At 38.9% G+C, this 24,813-nt stretch overlaps 1 protein-coding gene and 1 long non-coding RNA gene across 3 annotated transcripts in view; one reads left to right on the top strand and one right to left on the bottom strand.

Moving 5' to 3' along the window:
• The window catches only part of LOC145451878 (uncharacterized), a 249,497-nt gene that overhangs the window by 68,773 nt on the left and 155,911 nt on the right, over nucleotides 1-24,813 (bottom strand). The window lies entirely within an intron of this gene.
• The window catches only part of LOC145451869 (uncharacterized), a 68,246-nt gene that overhangs the window by 1,576 nt on the left and 41,857 nt on the right, over nucleotides 1-24,813 (top strand). For both annotated transcript variants that reach the window (XM_080330091.1, XM_080330092.1), the window contains exon 2: nucleotides 22,665-22,790. In XM_080330091.1, the coding sequence (XP_080186217.1) occupies nucleotides 22,665-22,790 (126 nt within the window). The remainder of the gene's footprint in view (nucleotides 1-22,664; nucleotides 22,791-24,813) is intronic.

Raw genomic sequence — 24,813 nt, 5'->3', positions numbered from 1 at the left:
CAAACCCTGCGATCGCTGACAAGATAATGTCTCAGACATACGCGACTTGATGTTACAGGCATATCGATCACTCACGCGGTGAAATTTTCGTAAGCAGTTTGGGACAGAGCTTGATTTCACTCGTAAGATTTAATAAGTAACGAATAACAGACCGCCAGTGTCGGTAACTTGAATAGCGACAAATTGCCACTTATTTCCGCTCTAACCCTAATCCTTTGTGAAGTGAACGCTTATTCAAAAAGGTGTGAAATATTGGTAAATTCCCGCGACCGCTCACAAGATAATACCTAAGACATAACCATCACTCGCGACTCGCTGTTACATACATACCGATCGTTGACAATGTAATATTTTGGTAATTGGTGTGCCACAGAGCCGACGTAGACGGTGACTCGAATATCAACAATAGCCGCGTTCACAAACCAACACTTCAAAAACGTGTGAAATAGGTTACAAATCCCACGATCGCTCACAAGATAACACCAAAGACATAGCCATTTCTCGCGTCTTGCCATTACATACATCCCAATCGCTACAGTGTAATATGTCGATGGTTGTTGCTATCAAGTAATAAGTAATGAATACCAGTACCAGCACAGACCGTGATTCGAAAACCAACAATTTTTCACTTGCACGCGATCGCTATATGTTTTGACACTTCGCACCGTTTTCACATCTATAGAATCAATACCGACTATAACTCTACAAGAATCAAGAATCACAAGTATGTGCATTATACAGTTATTGTCTTTGTCAACTTGAAATCAAACTCTTAATACAAACACGCATCTTATCACTTGTCAACTCTATCATGAAAATCCTCGAACCTGTATTATTAAGAATGTTATAGTACGGCGTCGGAATCCACTCGCGAGATGTACTATAGGTAAATTGAGATCACCCAAAATGAAATATTTGGACTTTGACATAGTCTGAATTGAAATAGATTGACACACATGACTACCAACTTTCAACCCATACATATTAAGAGATTATGCGCATGTTGATTTGAAACAAGTAATGAAACCATACAACTCTATTCACGACTGAGTTTTCCGTTTGTCAAATAGAGTTTCAGTAAATACTATCATGATATTTTAATGTGTTACTACATACAATAGAATCAATCAATGAAATAACACCTGTTGTAAATATTTCTAACTTGACAACCACTTGTGCATACCGCGATCGACTTGTGACGCGATGAGTTAAATCGGAATCTTTCAATCTATTTGTCGAAACCTTGAACAAACTATCGGGTTATTTTTTGTTGCAATCGAGTGAACGGAAATAGTATTACGTCTCGACATCTCGCCATCTTACCATATTCAAAGAGTCAACCACGAAAACATTGTCAACTAAATCCGTTTGTAACTTACCCGACCAACTCAAACAGTATCAGTATGAAAAACAGCCAAGCATACACGAGTCCATACAATCACTAAAACCTAAAATCCATAACAAGTTCGGTTGTATTCATATCCCTACACTTCATTTTTTATTCAACTTTAAAAGTCGTTACTATTCTGTAAGAAAGAGGAATTACTACGCGGTATATTCTACAAGACAAAGTAATTATTACTCGATATATTTTTGTAAGACAAAAGTAATTACTACTCGGTGTAGGCGACTTGAGATTAACATGATATGTTTGAGTATACGAAATTTGAAAGTCTGGCCTTCGTAGTTTCTTACAATCGAACGCGGGTGTTATATCGAAAATTATCATGATATAAACATAAGGATTGTCACATCGATTTGACATATGGGATTTTGTAATGGTCTATCATGACTTGATTACTAATTTATTTGCGTTAATTAGACCCGTCGATGTGGTGAAGGTTATTATGACAGCAACAAACTTTTCACTATCATGACTATTAACATATTGAGTTGTAAAACTATACGTGTCTGAAATGTTCTTGATTGACAAATCATTCCACCTTGGTACAAATCACTCTGCGTATCGCCGATATCAGAAAATACTTTACAAATGTAATCGTTTCAGTTACCAAGACTAAAGATCAAACAACAATTCCGTTTACTGGTTAACATCCGGTGCAATACTTTATTGTCAGAATCTGCGACAGTGAATTGAAACATACTCATCTTACGCAGTACGAGTAAATCACTTTGGACTCCGGGTGGTGTCATTTAATCCGTGTTAAACTCTGTTCACACTCTCTGTCGAATGCGTGAAATGTAAAACATTACGAGGTTACACTCCAAGGCTTTGATCATCACGAAAGTAAATAGAGGTATACTTGTTGGATACATCCTATTCAACTGATTTGGTTGATACAAAACTCATAACAACAATAAAATCGAAGTATGTGCTGCACTGAAATCTACAAAATGTGTTTGTATTGCTGTTCATAGTAGTGATATCAATTTGAACATCCAGAATAATTGTCATCATCTAACCAAACTACTGAAAGTCGTTGATGACGTTCACTGATTACATACTAGAACTATTTGTGCGACGCACACGATCAGAGAAATTGGACATTTTTCCATTGCCATTCGTCAAAGTAAATGTCGTCACAATAATCAGTCACTAAAATACCTTACTTGTATGCGATTGAATCACCGACAATTAACTCAGTAAATCAAACCCCTGAGAAATTTCACTCAGTCATTGGATAGGAAACAGCGTCGCTTAATGTATGCTTTTCTAAATACAAATCATATCTGTTCGGCCACGAATAATTTTCACTCGCTTGGTAATGAAACCGAAGTCTCCATTTCATATTTTATTTTTGGTCAAATACTTTGCAATGAACACATTTGAGTGATTGAGCTTTACATCATCAAGCTGTCATTTGTATATCAAGAGTTCGGTCAACTTGTAAATGTATCGTTTAACTACCGGGTTGCATCAGTTTGCTATTTTTTTTTTCATTTAGTGACTGCTGAACATACCAAACGATGCACATTCACTTACGAAATACTGTGTTGATCGTAATTTCCACCTTCGTGATAATCGAAGTACATTTGTTTCGAGTTCATAACAACCGACTACTTCTCTATGACATGGCGAATTTTTTGAAAAGTTATGCTTAGAAGATTGGTGCATCTCGCGAAAAATAATACACCACTCATATTGATACTGTTACTCCATTGACCGGTATTTTCAAACGAGTCGATTTTTAACCGAGCAAAATTTATTACTTGAGTTGTCCCGCTTACTATAATTAAATGTAAAGTCACCCGTCTTTCAACAACAAACAATGATTAAAAAGTACACAAGCAAACACAACAAGTTTTACTTTTGTAGGACACTAATTATTATTCCACGCATCTCATTTCATACTAAGTGTATATGAAAGATATTCATGGTACACGAATATATTCGCTCATGCTACGAACATACGCAATGATTGGTGACGCTTTCACACTATTTCGATTTAGTGTAACAAAAACAACAACAACAATTTTCACTCTCTTGACTTATGAAAACAACAGACGAACCTTCATTCAATATTTTGTTTTTGTCAACTAGTTAATTTTTCATGAGACCCCCACTACTCTTACAAAAGTACGAAAGATATTTACATCACACAAAGTAATCAAATTTACTCGATATTCTCACATTACGAAACTAAGAATGGTTGGTTTGACTCTACAAACTGTTTCGTTACCTCAAGACCTTTATTGTCTGAATGGTTGTTCATGTGTCTTAAGAATGGGTGTTCATGTATCTTAATAATCAAATAGTTCAACGCGGAACTAGTACGAACAGAAACATCAGAGTTGTTTACACAAAAGTTTGTATGTGTACAGTATGCGAATACCATGTGTAAGTCCAGCACAATTGCGGTAGCCATCCGAGCTTAGTTAACACAAATTTATTACAACGGAGCCACGTAAACTTTCGTGAAAGAAAAGCATACTCACTTCCAGAGGGTTATGTCAACGCCATAGCAGTACTCCAACAACAAAGTACATATGTTTTCTAGTCACGGTCCTTACATCTTTCACATAGATCAAACTACTTTGCTAACGAAAAGTGCTGAGTCATCACATGATTGCCCTCACAACAAAACAGCTAGAAGATATTATCATACAAAAATATTCCTAACCCTTTGCGCACCAGTGACAAATCATACAACAAACATTTTTTGTGAGTCGAATTGTTGTTCAGTGTCAAGTCTACCTGTTGAAACGTACATTAAAACAACACAGTCACAATTCAATAATAACCACAAATCTATTTCCATTTCGTCACATACAGAAAAATAAATTTTCTTTCCCCAACACATACTTGTAACCAAACAATCGCTTTCATTAAACACTCAACTCCATAAAAGTATTTACTTTCTACAACATAGACATTCCGATGTAGTCAAGAAATATTTTTATTAATCAAAATCATCGATTTCTGTTCACGGCGTTAGTGTGTGCATGTCATACCTGTGGGCTCCGTATTAAAATGGACACGACACGACTGAATGTAACGGGGTAGAAGTCTATCGCATCGATTTACATGTGGTCTTCGCTACGGTTTCAAAAACGAATCATCTATTTTGCATTGATCGAGACCGAGCGAACCAGTTACATGTATTCGCGGTAATGATTTTGCTTGTCATATGCGAATGATAGGGTTGCTACTCCGACAAATCAACATACAACAATCTTCTGACGATCATAATAGCAATTTCATTTTCCACCCCTTCGTAACTGTATACGCACGAAAAGCATATTGTACAACTCGACAACTACGTTTAACAAGACCAATCACACTACCAGCGTTGAACACAAGATACCTAACCAAGTCAAAATATCATACTGGTTTGGACAACTGACGTTAACCTGTGTAAAATTATCATTTTCACTTGGAGGTCAACCGTTACCTGACTAAAAATACCATTGTCCTTTGGAGATCTTTGGTTTTCCCCGGGTAACAAATCTTTTTCACTTGGAAATATATTCTTTCCCTGAGCAACAACCCATTTTCACTTGGAAATATATTTTTTTCCCTGAGCAACAAACCCTTTTCACTTGGCGGTCCGTCGTTTACCTTAGTAAAAACATGATTTTCCTTTGGAGATCTGGTGTTTACCCAGTGCAACAATACATTTTTACTTGACCATCCATCTTTCCCTAGAGTAACAAAACCACTTTCATTTGGAAATCTGACAAACACACCCGCCAACTTGGAATTTGTTGTATTGACGACAGTTTGAAATAGATTACAACGAACAGTGACGTAAATATACACAGACTACCGGTTTCAGAGTATTCCTGCATCAGTCGTATCATATCAATATCATCGGTTAACCACATGAAATAACAATAGGCCCTTGTACACCGAAATGCATGTTTTGGAAATTGGACAATAGGTTTCGATATGTCTGTGATGTCCAGGTTCGTGCTTTGGATTTTCCAGAGTCAAAGTGTCTGAATAAAACACCGCCTCGACTTCGGTAAATGTTTGGCACGCAGATAACGGTAGTCGGAAATCGAGGAATTTATGTTTCCATCGGGCTAACAACTCCGGGTTACTTGTGATCTATCTCACACGTGTTTACTATGCTGTGTCGCTCTTTATTGACCAATAGCCTACATACCACACCATTCAGTTTGAAATCGGAAACCCCGAGAAAGTATTAACCGGATCCGGATATCAACTCTGAATCGATAAACCATATTCAAGTAAACATGCCACAACCTGTGTCTCCAGGAAAATAACAAGACATCGCACAAATCAAGTTTACTTCGCGATTATTTGCCCACACAAGTAATCACGTAAACGAGGTGTATGACATTACATCCATCATGGATAACATCGTGTCTAGCATTACAAATATCATGGGTGACAAATTCGGCTTTTCAAGTCTCGTCATGCACCGACTCTGTACATTCAGTGTGGGTATAGATGACTTGGAGATAGACAAACAGACATCTTTGACCGTAACAGGGGCCTTAGCGTGAGAATTCGTTACACGGGTGCAACGTCGCAGTCAGACATCTTTAACAGTGATTCCGCGTATGGAAATCTTAAATTCGATTGCGGTTATTGTAATCCGAGTTACTGTGTTTCTGTGGTGTGAAGACTAAATTCGTGGTAATCCCCACAAGAGTGTGATGTCTATTTCACACCTAGAGCAATTATAAAACCCATCTTCGAAACTTTTGGTCTAGTTCATCCGCTTGCATTTCGAAACGGACCACCACCATCACCACAAGCCAATTGAAAAAACTTCGTCGTTACCTGACCATATACACGAGTAAGGATGGGACTACGCGTAACGTTCCATAGATTCCTCTGGCCCCACACCGTGGTTTTACGACACAGACAAGATGCGGCAGTGGAAATATTGAAAATGAAAAACGATACCTTGGTTACATTTGATTTGGATTTTACACCTGATGAACCATACACTCGATTGATACATTGGGATGACGACTCTATCGTCGAGGTTGAGGGAAAAGAAATGTACAGATTTGTTGGTGTCGTGGATATTCAACGAAAATCGGGGTACATGATAGTACATGGTTCGCATATATGACTACGAATGTATCGGTATGCATAATGCTCTGTTCACTGTATCGATATCACCAATGGTATTTGAACGAATAACCATATGACGGTCAAAGATGTCTGTTTGTCTATCTCCAAGTCATCTATACCCACACTGAATGTACAGAGTCGGTGCATGACGAGACTTGAAAAACCGAATTTGTCACCCATGATATTTGTAATGCTAGACACGATGTTATCCATGATGGATGTAATGTCATACACCTCGTTTACGTGATTACTTGTGTGGGCAAATAATCGCGAAGTAAACTTGATTTGTGCGATGTCTTGTTATTTTCCTGGAGACACAGGTTGTGGCATGTTTACTTGAATATGGTTTATCGATTCAGAGTTGATATCCGGATCCGGTTAATACTTTCTCGGGGTTTCCGATTTCAAACTGAATGGTGTGGTATGTAGGCTATTGGTCAATAAAGAGCGACACAGCATAGTAAACACGTGTGAGATAGATCACAAGTAACCCGGAGTTGTTAGCCCGATGGAAACATAAATTCCTCGATTTCCGACTACCGTTATCTGCGTGCCAAACATTTACCGAAGTCGAGGCGGTGTTTTATTCAGACACTTTGACTCTGGAAAATCCAAAGCACGAACCTGGACATCACAGACATATCGAAACCTATTGTCCAATTTCCAAAACATGCATTTCGGTGTACAAGGGCCTATTGTTATTTCATGTGGTTAACCGATGATATTGATGTGATACGACCGATGCAGGAATACTCTGAAACCGGTAGTCTGTGTATATTTACGTCACTGTTCGTTGTAATCTATTTCAAACTGTCGTCAATACAACAAATTCCAAGTTGGCGGGTGTGTTTGTCAGATTTCCAAATGAAAGTGGTTTTGTTACTCTAGGGAAAGATGGATGGTCAAGTAAAAATGTATTGTTGCACTGGGTAAACACCAGATCTCCAAAGGAAAATGATGTTTTTACTAAGGTAAACGACGGACCGCCAAGTGAAAAGGGTTTGTTGCTCAGGGAAAAAATATATTTCCAAGTGAAAATGGGTTGTTGCTCAGGGAAAGAATATATTTCCAAGTGAAAAAGGTTTGTTACCCGGGGAAAACCAAAGATCTCCGAAGGACAATGGTATTTTTAGTCAGGTAACGGTTGACCTCCAAGTGAAAATGATAATTTTACACAGGTTAACGTCAGTTGTCCAAACCAGTATGATATTTTGACTTGGTTAGGTATCTTGTGTTCAACGCTGGTAGTGTGATTGGTCTTGTTAAACGTAGTTGTCGAGTTGTACAATATGCTTTTCGTGCGTATACAGTTACGAAGGGGTGGAAAATGAAATTGCTATTATGATCGTCAGAAGATTGTTGTATGTTGATTTGTCGGAGTAGCAACCCTATCATTCGCATATGACAAGCAAAATCATTACCGCGAATACATGTAACTGGTTCGCTCGGTCTCGATCAATGCAAAATAGATGATTCGTTTTTGAAACCGTAGCGAAGACCACATGTAAATCGATGCGATAGACTTCTACCCCGTTACATTCAGTCGTGTCGTGTCCATTTTAATACGGAGCCCACAGGTATGACATGCACACACTAACGCCGTGAACAGAAATCGATGATTTTGATTAATAAAAATATTTCTTGACTACATCGGAATGTCTATGTTGTAGAAAGTAAATACTTTTATGGAGTTGAGTGTTTAATGAAAGCGATTGTTTGGTTACAAGTATGTGTTGGGGAAAGAAAATTTATTTTTCTGTATGTGACGAAATGGAAATAGATTTGTGGTTATTATTGAATTGTGACTGTGTTGTTTTAATGTACGTTTCAACAGGTAGACTTGACACTGAACAACAATTCGACTCACAAAAAATGTTTGTTGTATGATTTGTCACTGGTGCGCAAAGGGTTAGGAATATTTTTGTATGATAATATCTTCTAGCTGTTTTGTTGTGAGGGCAATCATGTGATGACTCAGCACTTTTCGTTAGCAAAGTAGTTTGATCTATGTGAAAGATGTAAGGACCGTGACTAGAAAACATATGTACTTTGTTGTTGGAGTACTGCTATGGCGTTGACATAACCCTCTGGAAGTGAGTATGCTTTTCTTTCACGAAAGTTTACGTGGCTCCGTTGTAATAAATTTGTGTTAACTAAGCTCGGATGGCTACCGCAATTGTGCTGGACTTACACATGGTATTCGCATACTGTACACATACAAACTTTTGTGTAAACAACTCTGATATTTCTGTTCGTACTAGTTCCGCGTTGAACTATTTGATTATTAAGATACATGAACACCCATTCTTAAGACACATGAACAACCATTCAGACAATAAAGGTCTTGAGGTAACGAAACAGTTTGTAGAGTCAAACCAACCATTCTTAGTTTCGTAATGTGAGAATATCGAGTAAATTTGATTACTTTGTGTGATGTAAATATCTTTCGTACTTTTGTAAGAGTAGTGGGGGTCTCATGAAAAATTAACTAGTTGACAAAAACAAAATATTGAATGAAGGTTCGTCTGTTGTTTTCATAAGTCAAGAGAGTGAAAATTGTTGTTGTTGTTTTTGTTACACTAAATCGAAATAGTGTGAAAGCGTCACCAATCATTGCGTATGTTCGTAGCATGAGCGAATATATTCGTGTACCATGAATATCTTTCATATACACTTAGTATGAAATGAGATGCGTGGAATAATAATTAGTGTCCTACAAAAGTAAAACTTGTTGTGTTTGCTTGTGTACTTTTTAATCATTGTTTGTTGTTGAAAGACGGGTGACTTTACATTTAATTATAGTAAGCGGGACAACTCAAGTAATAAATTTTGCTCGGTTAAAAATCGACTCGTTTGAAAATACCGGTCAATGGAGTAACAGCAGGGATATATAGAACTCCGGGATGGCTGACTTCTTTTTGGCCTATACATGAGTAGGGCTATATATCAAGCTGCAATCTACCTCGAAATCTTCACTTTTTTCGCAAGTTAGCGATGTAGGTGTTTATACAATCAGGTTCCTTCACCTTTTGCCGCCTTCCTGGTGAGTAAGCAAGACATTCTAGAAAACATGTGTTTTCGCATACCTCATTCTTTATGCTATATAGACAAATAAGCAAACTCTTACAACGTTGAATATCATTAATTTCATTCAGTAAATAAATCATGAATACAGTTTACCCAGAGGTAATACATAGAAAGGTGGATAACGAAGAAAATCAGCATTTTCTAAACGTTCAATACATTGTTTTCCAAACTATTTCAGTGCGGATGAGATTTTTGAAAAGTATTAAGGAGAATTAATATAAGTCAATCAGGGAGGAGTAAATATATGATGACCGAGACTTTTTGAATTGTACGGGCTCTTTCGAATACTACAACACGCCAAATATTTCTCCACTTTTTCAGCAATAGACATTCCTAAGCTTTATCGTCATTGGGTGTGTAGTACATCCCGAATCAAGCTTCTGGAGGGTTCGATACTAATTCACAAGTATTGGAAATTATGTGTAATGGTGATGCGTCCGGCTCCTCGATCGATAGGTCGTAGGTTCGATTCCCGGTCGGGTCATACAAAAGACTCGAAAACTGGGTATCCGCGTAGGCACTCAGCATTCCCGGATAGCATGGAGGAGAAAAAGAAACGGGGGGGGGGGGGTGCAGACGAGGTGACCTTACGGTCGTATAGCATCTCGATGGTGTAGGCGAAACAGAATATCATCTCTATCTCTCTTGAAGATTTTCGGATGTGATGATAGCTGATTCAATGGACTGAATAGATATTAAAAGCGTCGCTGCTGAGACACAAGATACAAATTTCCAGATGGTAACGCAAGTATAGTATAGCAGGATATCCACTGATGATGTGCTGTGGGGAACGTCGCATTTCGTTTCAGGAATCTGCAACAAAAATTAATAATTTAGAGATACAAATCAACCATAAGCCCAATCATTAAGAATAGCTTGATGTGGGATTCAACCCAGTGGTTCTCAACCGCCAAATATGTTATATTTTTCCAATTATAAATTCATGAAGCTGGACACTTGTCCATTAGAGAATGGAACATCAATTTTCAGATTGAATCGGATTTTTCTGCATGGTGTTGTATTATAGAGCTCATAGTCTACTTTGGTCTTGACGTACGTCACAATGCTGCAAGTTTACGGAACGAAATATCCTACACGTCTTTTAGCAGCAGTTATATGGGAAAGCTATAAGGCTATTACAAAAATATATTTAAATTTGGACAGTACAATTTAGCAATCTTTAGTAGAGGAATAGAGGGACTAGATAAATGATAAGCTGCTGGTATTTCTTTCAAAAGCAATCAAACAGTCAAACTGAAGTTGGTGGCAGAACCCTTGCAGAAACTTCATTAGCACCACATATAATATCAAAATACATTAAATGTTGTTTCCAATATTTAGTTTTAATTTGCATACATTAGTCCTATATGCAATTTAAGTTGCAAGGTGTGCAAGATCAAATAGGTCGAGAAGTGCCAACCGTTGATTTACCTGCCATAATATTCCAGCTATTGAGTATAATGTCAACAAAATGCACAGTTGATAAAATGGCAGGATGATCTTTACTGTAGCATAATACCTCAAGCCATAAGCAGTTGATTCGCTCAACACACATACAACAATATATTTAGATGGATTTCAATCCTTCATATGATATAGCTCACCAGAATCAGACAAACTTACCCATGCATGCTGAGGAGAGGTCCTGGCTGTGTTGCAAGGATTTGACAAAACCTTTTAAACTTTGATGTAGTGTCCAGAGTTTTTCCCACAGCTTTTCCCAATTGCCACATCCTGACGATGCAGTTAACTTATCCATCACGAGGGAGTGGCCGACATCAAGTCGATTGATGTGATGAATAGTCCTGTTTTGTATCTTCAAAAGTTTCAGTGGCCAGCAAACGCTATATTTTGTGTCCGTCATTCTTTACAGTTCACTGCAACGGAGGTTTCTTTCCAGTATAGTGGCATTTGATTGCCAGTCATTAACAAACATATTTATGTGTCACTAGTAGCCTATCGGCACCGTATCTGTAAAAACAGATTGAATTTAAATGGTGCCTGGACTTTTATACAATTATGTAAACTTCTAACTACCATGTATTGTATTCTAACACTACCATGCTCCTAGGGTTTGTATTTTACGTAAAAGTCTAATAACCATCCCGACTGTCTGACTGAAATGCAACTTGCATACTTGTACTTAGAGGCTGCAATTTTCGGTCATTTCAAGCTATACAACTATATAACTGTCTTATGGCAAACCATGGGTAGGTATAGAATCGTTAGGCTCGTTCGATACTCCTTCCTTTCCTTTGTTCTGCATCATGTTAACTACAAATAGGAGCGCAGCATGGACAAACTCTAATCATCGATTAACGTATTACATAAAATCCTAACAGACGAAGTCACTTTAAACTGGCGGCAGCCACTGTACTGTACTGTACAGTACAGCCTAGGACTTCAAGGCTTATTATGCAGTTCTATAGCATCAGATCAGTCATTAATGCATAACGTAATCAATATTAGAATCATCCTGAAATGTAATTCTCGACATTCTGCTACATCCTGATATACACTAACGCTTATCAATGTAACAAAACATACTCGATAAGCAGAGATATTCCGAATACCAGCGATATATCGTACGGTACTGACATACCGGTAGCGCCGTTCATAACCTGCAGCTGAAGCTACATACCGCTAACCAATACTGCTAAAATTATCAACTACCTGATCATCACAAGTGTCCTCTAGCTTTATAAACAATTAAAAATATTGATATCATATGCATCTACTAGCAATCACAAACCAGAAAGGTAATTCCAAGTCTCCAAGTTACGCACAGACAAAGCGCTGTCAACCAACGATCCTATCTGAAGTGAGTGCGCGAAAATGACCCTACTTGTGTATGACCGTGATGACGCAATCGACGGAGTCAGCCATCCCGGAGTTCTATATATCCCTGGTAACAGTATCAATATGAGTGGTGTATTATTTTTCGCGAGATGCACCAATCTTCTAAGCATAACTTTTCAAAAAATTCGCCATGTCATAGAGAAGTAGTCGGTTGTTATGAACTCGAAACAAATGTACTTCGATTATCACGAAGGTGGAAATTACGATCAACACAGTATTTCGTAAGTGAATGTGCATCGTTTGGTATGTTCAGCAGTCACTAAATGAAAAAAAAAATAGCAAACTGATGCAACCCGGTAGTTAAACGATACATTTACAAGTTGACCGAACTCTTGATATACAAATGACAGCTTGATGATGTAAAGCTCAATCACTCAAATGTGTTCATTGCAAAGTATTTGACCAAAAATAAAATATGAAATGGAGACTTCGGTTTCATTACCAAGCGAGTGAAAATTATTCGTGGCCGAACAGATATGATTTGTATTTAGAAAAGCATACATTAAGCGACGCTGTTTCCTATCCAATGACTGAGTGAAATTTCTCAGGGGTTTGATTTACTGAGTTAATTGTCGGTGATTCAATCGCATACAAGTAAGGTATTTTAGTGACTGATTATTGTGACGACATTTACTTTGACGAATGGCAATGGAAAAATGTCCAATTTCTCTGATCGTGTGCGTCGCACAAATAGTTCTAGTATGTAATCAGTGAACGTCATCAACGACTTTCAGTAGTTTGGTTAGATGATGACAATTATTCTGGATGTTCAAATTGATATCACTACTATGAACAGCAATACAAACACATTTTGTAGATTTCAGTGCAGCACATACTTCGATTTTATTGTTGTTATGAGTTTTGTATCAACCAAATCAGTTGAATAGGATGTATCCAACAAGTATACCTCTATTTACTTTCGTGATGATCAAAGCCTTGGAGTGTAACCTCGTAATGTTTTACATTTCACGCATTCGACAGAGAGTGTGAACAGAGTTTAACACGGATTAAATGACACCACCCGGAGTCCAAAGTGATTTACTCGTACTGCGTAAGATGAGTATGTTTCAATTCACTGTCGCAGATTCTGACAATAAAGTATTGCACCGGATGTTAACCAGTAAACGGAATTGTTGTTTGATCTTTAGTCTTGGTAACTGAAACGATTACATTTGTAAAGTATTTTCTGATATCGGCGATACGCAGAGTGATTTGTACCAAGGTGGAATGATTTGTCAATCAAGAACATTTCAGACACGTATAGTTTTACAACTCAATATGTTAATAGTCATGATAGTGAAAAGTTTGTTGCTGTCATAATAACCTTCACCACATCGACGGGTCTAATTAACGCAAATAAATTAGTAATCAAGTCATGATAGACCATTACAAAATCCCATATGTCAAATCGATGTGACAATCCTTATGTTTATATCATGATAATTTTCGATATAACACCCGCGTTCGATTGTAAGAAACTACGAAGGCCAGACTTTCAAATTTCGTATACTCAAACATATCATGTTAATCTCAAGTCGCCTACACCGAGTAGTAATTACTTTTGTCTTACAAAAATATATCGAGTAATAATTACTTTGTCTTGTAGAATATACCGCGTAGTAATTCCTCTTTCTTACAGAATAGTAACGACTTTTAAAGTTGAATAAAAAATGAAGTGTAGGGATATGAATACAACCGAACTTGTTATGGATTTTAGGTTTTAGTGATTGTATGGACTCGTGTATGCTTGGCTGTTTTTCATACTGATACTGTTTGAGTTGGTCGGGTAAGTTACAAACGGATTTAGTTGACAATGTTTTCGTGGTTGACTCTTTGAATATGGTAAGATGGCGAGATGTCGAGACGTAATACTATTTCCGTTCACTCGATTGCAACAAAAAATAACCCGATAGTTTGTTCAAGGTTTCGACAAATAGATTGAAAGATTCCGATTTAACTCATCGCGTCACAAGTCGATCGCGGTATGCACAAGTGGTTGTCAAGTTAGAAATATTTACAACAGGTGTTATTTCATTGATTGATTCTATTGTATTTAGTAACACATTAAAATATCATGATAGTATTTACTGAAACTCTATTTGACAAACGGAAAACTCAGTCGTGAATAGAGTTGTATGGTTTCATTACTTGTTTCAAATCAACATGCGCATAATCTCTTAATATGTATGGGTTGAAAGTTGGTAGTCATGTTTGTCAATCTATTTCAATTCAGACTATGTCAAAGTCCAAATATTTCATTTTGGGTGATCTCAATTTACCTATAGTACATCTCGCGAGTGGATTCCGACGCCATACTATAACATTCTTAATAATACAGGTTCGAGGATTTTCATGATAGAGTTGACAAGTGATAAGATGCGTGTTTGTATTAAGAGTTTGATTTCAAGTTGACAAAGACAATAACTGTATAATGCACATACTTGTGATTCTTGATTCTTGTAGAGTTATAGTCGGTATTGATTCTATAGATGTGAAAACGGTGCGAAGTGTCAAAACATATAGCGATCGCGTGCAAGTGAAAAATTGTTGGTTTTCGAATCACGGTCTGTGCTGGTACTGGTATTCATTACTTATTACTTGATAGCAACAACCATCGACATATTACACTGTAGCGATTGGGATGTATGTAATGGCAAGACGCGAGAAATGGCTATGTCTTTGGTGTTATCTTGTGAGCGATCGTGGGATTTGTAACCTATTTCACACGTTTTTGAAGTGTTGGTTTGTGAACGCGGCTATTGTTGATATTCGAGTCACCGTCTACGTCGGCTCTGTGGCACACCAATTACCAAAATATTACATTGTCAACGATCGGTATGTATGTAACAGCGAGTCGCGAGTGATGGTTATGTCTTAGGTATTATCTTGTGAGCGGTCGCGGGAATTTACCAATATTTCACACCTTTTTGAATAAGCGTTCACTTCACAAAGGATTAGGGTTAGAGCGGAAATAAGTGGCAATTTGTCGCTATTCAAGTTACCGACACTGGCGGTCTGTTATTCGTTACTTATTAAATCTTACGAGTGAAATCAAGCTCTGTCCCAAACTGCTTACGAAAATTTCACCGCGTGAGTGATCGATATGCCTGTAACATCAAGTCGCGTATGTCTGAGACATTATCTTGTCAGCGATCGCAGGGTTTGCAAACTATTTCACACCTATTTGGAGTGTTAATATGTGAACGCGGCTATTGTTGGTATTGGAATCGCCGTCTACGCCGGCTCCGTGGTAAACTAATTACCAAGCGACTGATTCCTAGATTTAGCAAACTATTTCACACCCTTTTTGGTGAAAGTACGACATACCGCTAGCATTCTATCAACGAAAGTACGAATCATCGCCGCGCCCATAAGAATAACGATATATCGAAGTCGCATTCACCGCAAACGTTGGGATTAACTCGAATCGGTCATATTTAATAATTTGTAATATACACATTAACTAAGAATCAATCACGTGACTATTTACTATTCCTGATACATATTCAACACCGGTCGAGAGATGCCTATACCCGAAAACGTTAGCATGCGACCCCCGCCATAAGACACAACGGCAGGTCACCAGAGATCCCTATAGTCGTAACGTTATCAGGCAGGTCATCGACACAACGTATACCTGAAAGGGTGGTATCACCGACGAGACGGCAGGTCATCAGCGATAGGGACTCGAAAAGGGTGGAGTCACCAACACGAGTTTTCACGGCAGGTCATGAGCGAGCCCTATACGTGAAAGGGTGGGGTCACCAGAGATCCCATAAGAACACATGGCAGGTCACCAGCGGAAGGGGGGTCAAAAGGGTGGGGTCACCAACACGAGTTTCGCGGCAGGTCACCAGCGGGCCCATAAGAGCCCCAGGCACCCCCAGACCGATCTATACTACTACTGAAGTATGCACAAATGTTAATTTCAATCCTAAATTTTCTTCGAAGTTTCACCTCTCACATGATTTGTAACTTGCTCGCGTAAGCTAAAAATGCGCAACGATATTGTGTTGTCCGTGACATCCTGTAGGTAATTAAGCTACTGTAACAGTGAATTTGCGATACGATTGTTGATATACAATGTTCTTTCCAATTCTCTACTACTTGCCGACGATTACCACTGACGACTGTCAGCCGAAAATATTCGGGATCATTTCAATATGAATATACTGTTCAATTGCATATTGAAGTTCTGTACTTCCAAGAAACTCTTTAAATAGTGAAAGTGTCCACATTTTTGAAAATCAACATTTGATCCGTCGCAAAAATAACATGCTAAATTCATCGATTTATCTTAACTTCATCACAAGCGAAAGATATGGTAGATTTTTATTCAACAGCTGCCTGATCGTGAAAACTAAAACATGCCGCCGAATTTTCCGCAATGTAGCAACAACAGAAAGCAACACACTAAGTTTTAGTAGGTGAAACAGAAATCGCCATCGGATACCTCACTAAAGTGTGCTCCACTTTCTAAGGATTTTGGACATCGCTGTCCTAAAGATATAAAGCCGCAACGCAGTTTTACTTCACATTCAACTGTTGCTAGCGATAGAAATATGAGCTTTCTCGTATTGGGGGGAATTTCGGCCCAAATATCGATCATCGCAGTCCACGAGATTAATAAGGTTGGAAACCCACTATCTTAGCAACATCAATTAACTCACGGTAAAACAATGTGCGAGTTCAGTTGTCGTCGGTGATACCTAGGGGTCCTTGTTTGGTTTCGCTGACCTTATTCGATTCATAGTACGGAATGCAGTAGGCAGTGCTTTCTAAGCGGCATTCCATGACACACTAAGGCAGGAGTGGGCAAACTTTCGACTCGCGGGTCGCATTCAACATCCGAATCCAATCGTGAGCCGCACTATATTAAATTGAGATTGTTGCCAAAACGCAATATTTTCATTTAATTATAGGCCTATAGTGACCGAGGAAATATGGATATATAATATATAATCTAATCGCCTTCTGTGACCAGTTTGTCAAAATTAGGGATGAAAGTCGGTTGTGCCGATTCTTAGAAAAGGATGGAAATTAGGATCTGTTGGCAACGACCTGTTCGTAGATTTGCTGATTCTACTTTTGCTTTACCCCCAGGACACACAATGCTGACAGCCAGTGGCCAGCCAGTCTTATAGGGCAACTGGGGCATTTCCCCACTTATAATTCTGTTCAATAACCATAATTTACCATTTATAGACGCATAGCAATCAGTATGTACTGAGATCACAGCGAAAATCGTACTCTTCTTGTGCTTTCGTTTGTGAATGCTCATACATAGCGAAGTCTCTGCGAAAATCGATTTCTCTTCCGTGTTTTCGCTTTGTGAATGCCTAGCCGGGACTTGCAGCGGTAGCCGTCACAACAAGATTTCACAATCTATTCTCTCAACGCCGCGCACAATAAAGAAACGGTGATTTACTCTCTCCTATTCATAAATTTACCGAACTGGTGGGGCAAATTTGCCTTGTTGCCCCTGAGCTACGATGTAACAATCGTATCTATATCTGAACTCCGTTACAGTAATATGCGTTGAGTCGACCTTTGCGGGTATATAGGTCGATTTTGAAACTTGGTATGTTATGTCGCGCAGGTAGTAATACACTGCTCCAAGTTTCAGGCTTGCTAGTTGCTACTTGAAGATTAGGGTAGTAATTTCGTTTCCGAAGTTCAGTGTGTGCTGATCCATCATGTACACTGTATAGCAAACAGATTTTATTCAGAAGCCGGTATTGGTCTCCGTTGATTTGACGATGTTCCATACCGAGATCGGTCATTACATTTGACACGGTAAGTATCGGCCGGTGTAACAAGTTTTAAGTCACTGAACTATGTGGGAGGTAATTTCGTTTCCCAAGTCGAGTGAAAGCTGACTCTTCATTTATCGCTAACACATTTACGCAGAAGCCGCTATTGGTCTCTATTAATTTTAACGATGCTCCATACCTAGATCTATCACGAGCTTTTACACGGTATGTCTTGATTTTAGTATCGAACGCGGTGCCAAGTCGCAATGTTGGCACTCAATGATTGAGGCAGGTACTTAGTTTACGAGGTCGAGTAGGGTAGAGAGAGATGCGCGCTGATCTGATACCTAAATCATTGCGGATCTCACGCAAATAAAGCCGGTGTCGGTCTGTGCTAATTTAGCCTGCCTGCATTCCATAACGAGATCGGTGATAATATTTCCAATGATATATCTCGATTATCGAATGAAACAGCTAACTAAGATTCTCGGTTTGTATTCAAATATTCACAGAATTTTATGTTCTCCAATGTTCATTTTACGGTGGAATTGTGGCCTTCAAACCATTTTCTTACAATCCCCTGTCAAATGCGACAGCTATTTCATTTCCGATGTCGGCTGACAACCAGGGCCGTAACAGCACTTAGTCAGCCCCCCAAAAAAACTTTGGTCTTGGGCCCCCCCATAGGGTTATAGACCGAACTTCTGGGCCTTCCGGCGATACACTGTTTACCGCTATTCATCATAATCATTGGGAGTTTGTTTACTAAATCAGCTTTTGTCGCCTAAGCGCGCGAAGCGGGGGAAATTTCTACAATTCATGATTTCATCGGTCAGTATCATCGGGAATTGCGTATTAAATTGTTATCAACTTTTATCTTCTCTCTGCTGACGTAATCAGATTTCCTGGTAGAGCTGAGTGTGGTGTGTTAAAAAAGGTAGGACCACTCAATAATAATTAAACATCTGCGGCCGTCTACCGGTTGGCAGGAACGAAACACCACCTCGTCAGGCCCCCATCACGTTTTTCGCGTTTGTCGCGAAATTATCTGTACTGTATTGTGAGCCGAACCAGCGCGAAGCGCGAAAATTTTCGATAATTCACGATAAAATAGGTCAATCAGATCGGTGATTGCATATATATTATGCTATCAATTTATTGTCCTCTCTACTCACGCAATTAGATTTACCGGTAGAGCTGAGTGAAGTGTCTTGAAAACGGGAGGGCCGTAAATATTGATTAAACATCTTCGGGTGGTCGGACCCGTTGATATGACTTCGTTACATGATGTTATTTCGTGACTTCCAGTCTGCTATGTCATAAAATATAGAATCGTCCAAACGTAGGCTTCTAAACTAAGAGACGCGCACGATTTAAAATTAATATTTCTTCAAATGTTTTCCCAGCGGGATTGTATTTGTCTTGTGAGGTTCAGATTGCAAAGACAGGAACATTCGGCGCCAGTCATTCAGGTGCCTATGGACAATTAAACCTATATGTATTTTGTATAGTCTATAGGCCTATAACGAAGTTTTCGGTCTGCATAAGGGCATAGACCTTTTCGGCCAAGCTTTTATCGCTACCGATCGTTCTGGCACACTTCTTGGAGCCGCACGTTATATAGCCTAAAACTTGATTGTATGTCTTGGTGGGTCGTAGCGCGGTAATGGGCCAATACCCAATAATACAGAAAATGGCTACTTGATTTATGCTAATTCACGAAATAATTTTGGGCCCGCTTCGAGCTCACCCGGTGCTGCTGACAACTGATCACTCAATAAGCAGATTCCTCGATCTATTTTACTCATAGTTCGGTGTTCGTCCGTCTGTATTGATTATGACAGTGTACCATGCCGGAGTGGGCCATGAGACTGCGTATGCTGCTTCTCGATTATGTTGTGGAACAGTGTACTTAGTTTACGACTTTCATTCATGTATTCATTGATTAATATATTTTCCAACGGCGATTTCGCAGCAGACTTAAAGGCAGTAAGCCGTATCGCCCGTATTTGTTTGTGTCACAGTCTCCAGTTTAAAGGCCAGAATGTCCTATGTTGTTCCGAGAACGAAGTTCCGCGGCTGCTATCCTTAGTTCTTCAAAGACCATTCCAAATGATGTTTTCGATTCAATACGACAGTCCCAATCTATGAGATAACAATTGCGTAATGCGTAGGCTATGTATCCGAACTCGTTGACCTTTCCAGTCAGGCTTACGCAATCTCTCGAGTTCTAGTCATTCGAATTGGTCAAGCCAAGTGCGAACATGAATCGTGTTGAATCTTTGCTCACTACATAGTTTACACAGTTGCGTCTAGAGCGAAAACAAGAGGCCTTGAAATTGTCCATTGATCCAATCGTACGCCGGGTGTCACCGCTTTGGTTGCCTATCACCTGGTCGTAACACACCAGGATCATGTACGAAACCCTTTCGGAAGGGCTTAGAAAAAAACTAGGGCCAAGCGATTGGCGTAATCTCTACCACAAAATCCTAACGCATGCTACTAATGATGGCCTGATGATTGATTCGTGGCCTAGGGACGATTCTTAGTTCACGTACATTTTGTAAAATATTCCTTTTATTAAAAATAAGGATAAAACGTTTGTTACCACACTTCAAGTCACGGCTCACCGGCAAACCTCTCGCGCCGGCACCTACGTTAACATCGCTGTTGTCGGGAAATTCATGTGACCATCATAAAGTTACTTTTTTACGTTGGAAAACGCCATTGCGACGTCATATTGATAAAATTCGCCTGCAGCCCTTGCCCCACCACCCGATATTGTCACGAGCTGCCACTGATGACAGCATCAAAATCAGGGTTGCCTTTAAAACAACAATCAATTTAAAACACACATGTTCAAAACAAAGCTCTTGTTTAAAACATGCTTTTTATTGTGTTTTTTTTCTTCAAGTCATGACGTCGCGAACATTCAATTGTGACGTAACAGTGGATTGACATTGATAATAAAATGATAGGGTAAATATAGCTCCTTTGACGAAATAGGTACGTATACTATAGCTGTTGAACCGACTATTTTGAGAGTTCCAACCATCCCATATCGTATACGGCTATAGCGAGTTGTAATTGTCTGTAAGGCTCCTGTAACATGTTTTTGGAAAGTATCTTCCAAATATGGTATGATTTTAACACTTTTTTTAAATGGCCCTTGTTTAAAACACTGTTTGAAACATGTTTTAAACAAAGTGTTTTCACAATTGTGGCATGATTTTACAACTTTTTTTTAGGGCCCTGGTTTAAAACATTGTTTGAAAAATGTTTTAAACAAAGTGTTCTAAACAATTATTTGTTTTAAATTCCAACCTCATAGTCATAATTATGTTACCTTTAGCTACGTTTCAACAATATATAGATTATATAAATATATCAGGAACGAATTTGCCTAATACACGCGTGAATTGGTTTTTCCAAGTACAGCACTAAAAGTGATAAACTTGCTAGAGTTGCAAATTTAAAATCACACTCGTGAACTGAATTATGTCATTTCCGTTTTGACTTTTTGGGATATTTAGCAATTGAAACCATTTAAAATGCGTGGGATTTGAGGTCAGGCTATTGCGCTAGCAATAAAACAGGAAATAGACATCATACTAAGACTTAAACATATCATTTTCATGGCTGAAATATATTTGAAAAAAGTTTAGTCAAGTCACTGCAATAACTATATTTTTAGTACGTAATATATAAATATTTTTAAAACGTTTTTATGAGGCATTCGCGGGCTGCACAAGACGGTGTTGCAGGCCGCATGCGCGGGCCAACGCATGCATGTGACTTGTGATGGCCATCATTGGTTGCAGAGGCCTGATCAATCGAATTGCGACTGTTGCGGCAGGGTGCCGTGTGCAGTGGCGTATGCATGCCGGGTTGGGGTTCGCAAACAAAGCCCGGTCCTTCTGGAATGCCTCTTCTCCATCCAATATTCGTAGGCCCATTTGAAATTAAGCAATTGGCAACACGCTGTTGCGTTTCAACCGAACAAAACGATACATTTTTCAAGGTAAAGTCTCACATTCCTGAACTGTTGTTTGAAAGGGAACAGCAGAAGCCACAATGATTTGCACTAAATATTCATTATCATGTCTCTATTTTGCCGGGAATTATATTTTAATGGATTTGCTCTTACACTCTGTTGATGCACAGATACATATTGGGCACTAGTACTCTATAGTAATATATTAGATCTTTCTTAGGGTATTTTGCTGTTTTTTATGACTCAGCGAAAATTTGCGGTTTCGCGAATGCTTGCAGACTGTGTTCCCAGGTTCCTAAGGTTTAAAAAGCACCAGCATAGTGACTGCACGCTCTTTAAGCAAAATTCATGATGCCCCTCTCTACCACGTAAAACCAAATATTCAACTTAATTATGCGATATGTCCAAGGTAGAATTGCTGTTCATTTGAATCGTAATCATATTAACATTTTGATAGGTCTGATTTATGACTGGTCCCCTTGCTCAAGAACGTGCGGAAAAGGAACTAGAAGCAGAAAATGTCAGCCTAATAAGGGTTGCAGTAACGAGTACGAGGACTGCAAGGTAAAAGACTGTCCGATAGGTAAGGTTGAATTGTGTCTTATCAGCATACAATGCATCCAAAATGTTTTTAAGTTTTACCAGAGTAAGCTTATCGCTCGAGACGAAACCTTCCAATAACAAATTTCAGAGTTAATCGGCAACGCCGGACGTAGCTCGGCATATATCAAATAACCGCGACAAAAATCTATACATTAAGTTGCAATAAATATGACACAAACAATCCGAATCAGTTCTTGACGTTCCCGCCGAAAGTATCACGTCAGCACAACGCTTCACCCGAAGCTACTTTCTGTCGAAATATCAACGCAATGTCATCGCTTTGTGCGCCTATAATGCTACTTCATCGATTACCTAATAGTAAAGCAGATTATTTCAGTCAACACAACAAGATTCTCAGTAAATATTTTGAAATCAGTTGTTTTCAGTTTCGGTAAACTGACTTTCCTAATTCCGAAATATGATAGCCCTAGACCAGTGGTGCCAAACATACCGCCCGTGGGCCGCATCGGGCCGCCAGACGATTTCATCCGGCCCGCGAAGCAATTCTGAGTGTATTTATGTATTTTTAGCGCATTTGCAACAAACGTTGAGATAATTTGCAGGAAATACTCCCGTGTTCATGAGCCTCTTAATAACCACACGACTACGGCGCAGTGTGTTCACTTTAGTTACCACTAAGTCGGCGAAATCGACATCCAATTTCAATAAGGCAAGAAGTGCACACTACGTTCAGAGATTTATACAGATATGGACCAAACAGTAGTTATTCACAGAAGCGAAAACGCCAATGCAGAACTGTTATATGCAGTTTACATGGAAAATGTATTGTGGTTGCACAAGTAGCCTGTATCATTAAAATATCTATAGTCACACTGCTGACCCAATAGATCCCTAGACATGAGAGAAACCGGACTCTGTTTCAGTACGTTGTATGCAATTTATAGCCAATCTACTTCGATCAGCTGCAGTTGACTCGATGATCAACAGATCACTTCGCTGCAGCTTCATTTTGCTATCATAAAGTATATTGGCTTTATTCTATGAACTGTACATCGTACACAGCATCTCTCTTTGAAATTGACACTGTAGTCATTTATTTTTGTATGAGTCCGTGTGTTTCTGCTGTTTATGCTATTTTGTTGCTTGTTTTGTTATTTTGCGACGATGAATAAAATTTTCTCCCTCACTCGCTCTGTCCCTCTCGTGGATAAATAATAATAAACTGAATTCCAACATCCTCGTTTCCAAGTAAATATCTTTTTTTCCTCACAACGCATACGCGAGGCTAACGTCAGATTACGACTAAATTAAAGGGAGTATAGAATATGGAAACTTATATCGTCGTTAACGCCCCTGCTTTGGCGGTTCTTGACTATATTCAATCTGGCAAACATCGTATTATTGCTAATTCCATTATCCGCGAATAAAGGTGTTTCGACTTGCTCCTTTAAAAACCCCGCGATCCGTGCATTATCTCTATATATGCTTGTGATTTAGTCAAGAGAAAATAAAGAACACGGGGTAACATTTTGGAATCAGTTGACTGGTCCGGCCCGCGAAATATTTGAAGGCTTGAATCCGGCCGGGGACGCCATTTAAGTTTGACACCGCTGCTCTAGAGAACAGGAATATAGTTGCATCATTGAACAATTTTAGCACTAGCATTTACACAGTGCTAAGAAGTCGCCAAGAAGCAACCCCAACAATGCCTACCGTACACAGGCATGCAAATATTCAGTACTTCATTGTTTTTTGTCGACACGTTGGATATTTTTTCATATTTTATGAATATTAAAGCCACTCGTGATTTCTAAACATAGGTTAGCATGTGAAGGGACTGTGATTCAGACGTCTCAGCAACGATTTTGAATTGTTATCATAAGTGGTATTGTGTTCTTGCGAATGCGGGTAATTACGCATGCATATCGAATCGCTACTCGCATTAGATATTGCAGAAGCAGTTGGTCGGTTTTGTATTGGGTGAATTGACTTTTCGGCTGCATTCAAAACAAACGGTGTTTTAAAGCACTTTGTTTAACACA

Source organism: Botryllus schlosseri, chromosome 12 (assembly GCF_051294905.1).
Source record: "Botryllus schlosseri isolate E-star chromosome 12, Bs_hap1, whole genome shotgun sequence".
In the NCBI taxonomy this organism is placed as follows: domain Eukaryota; kingdom Metazoa; phylum Chordata; class Ascidiacea; order Stolidobranchia; family Styelidae; genus Botryllus; species Botryllus schlosseri.
The sequence above is the reverse complement of the archived record's forward strand: the minus strand, read 5'-3'. Positions and strand labels throughout refer to the sequence as shown.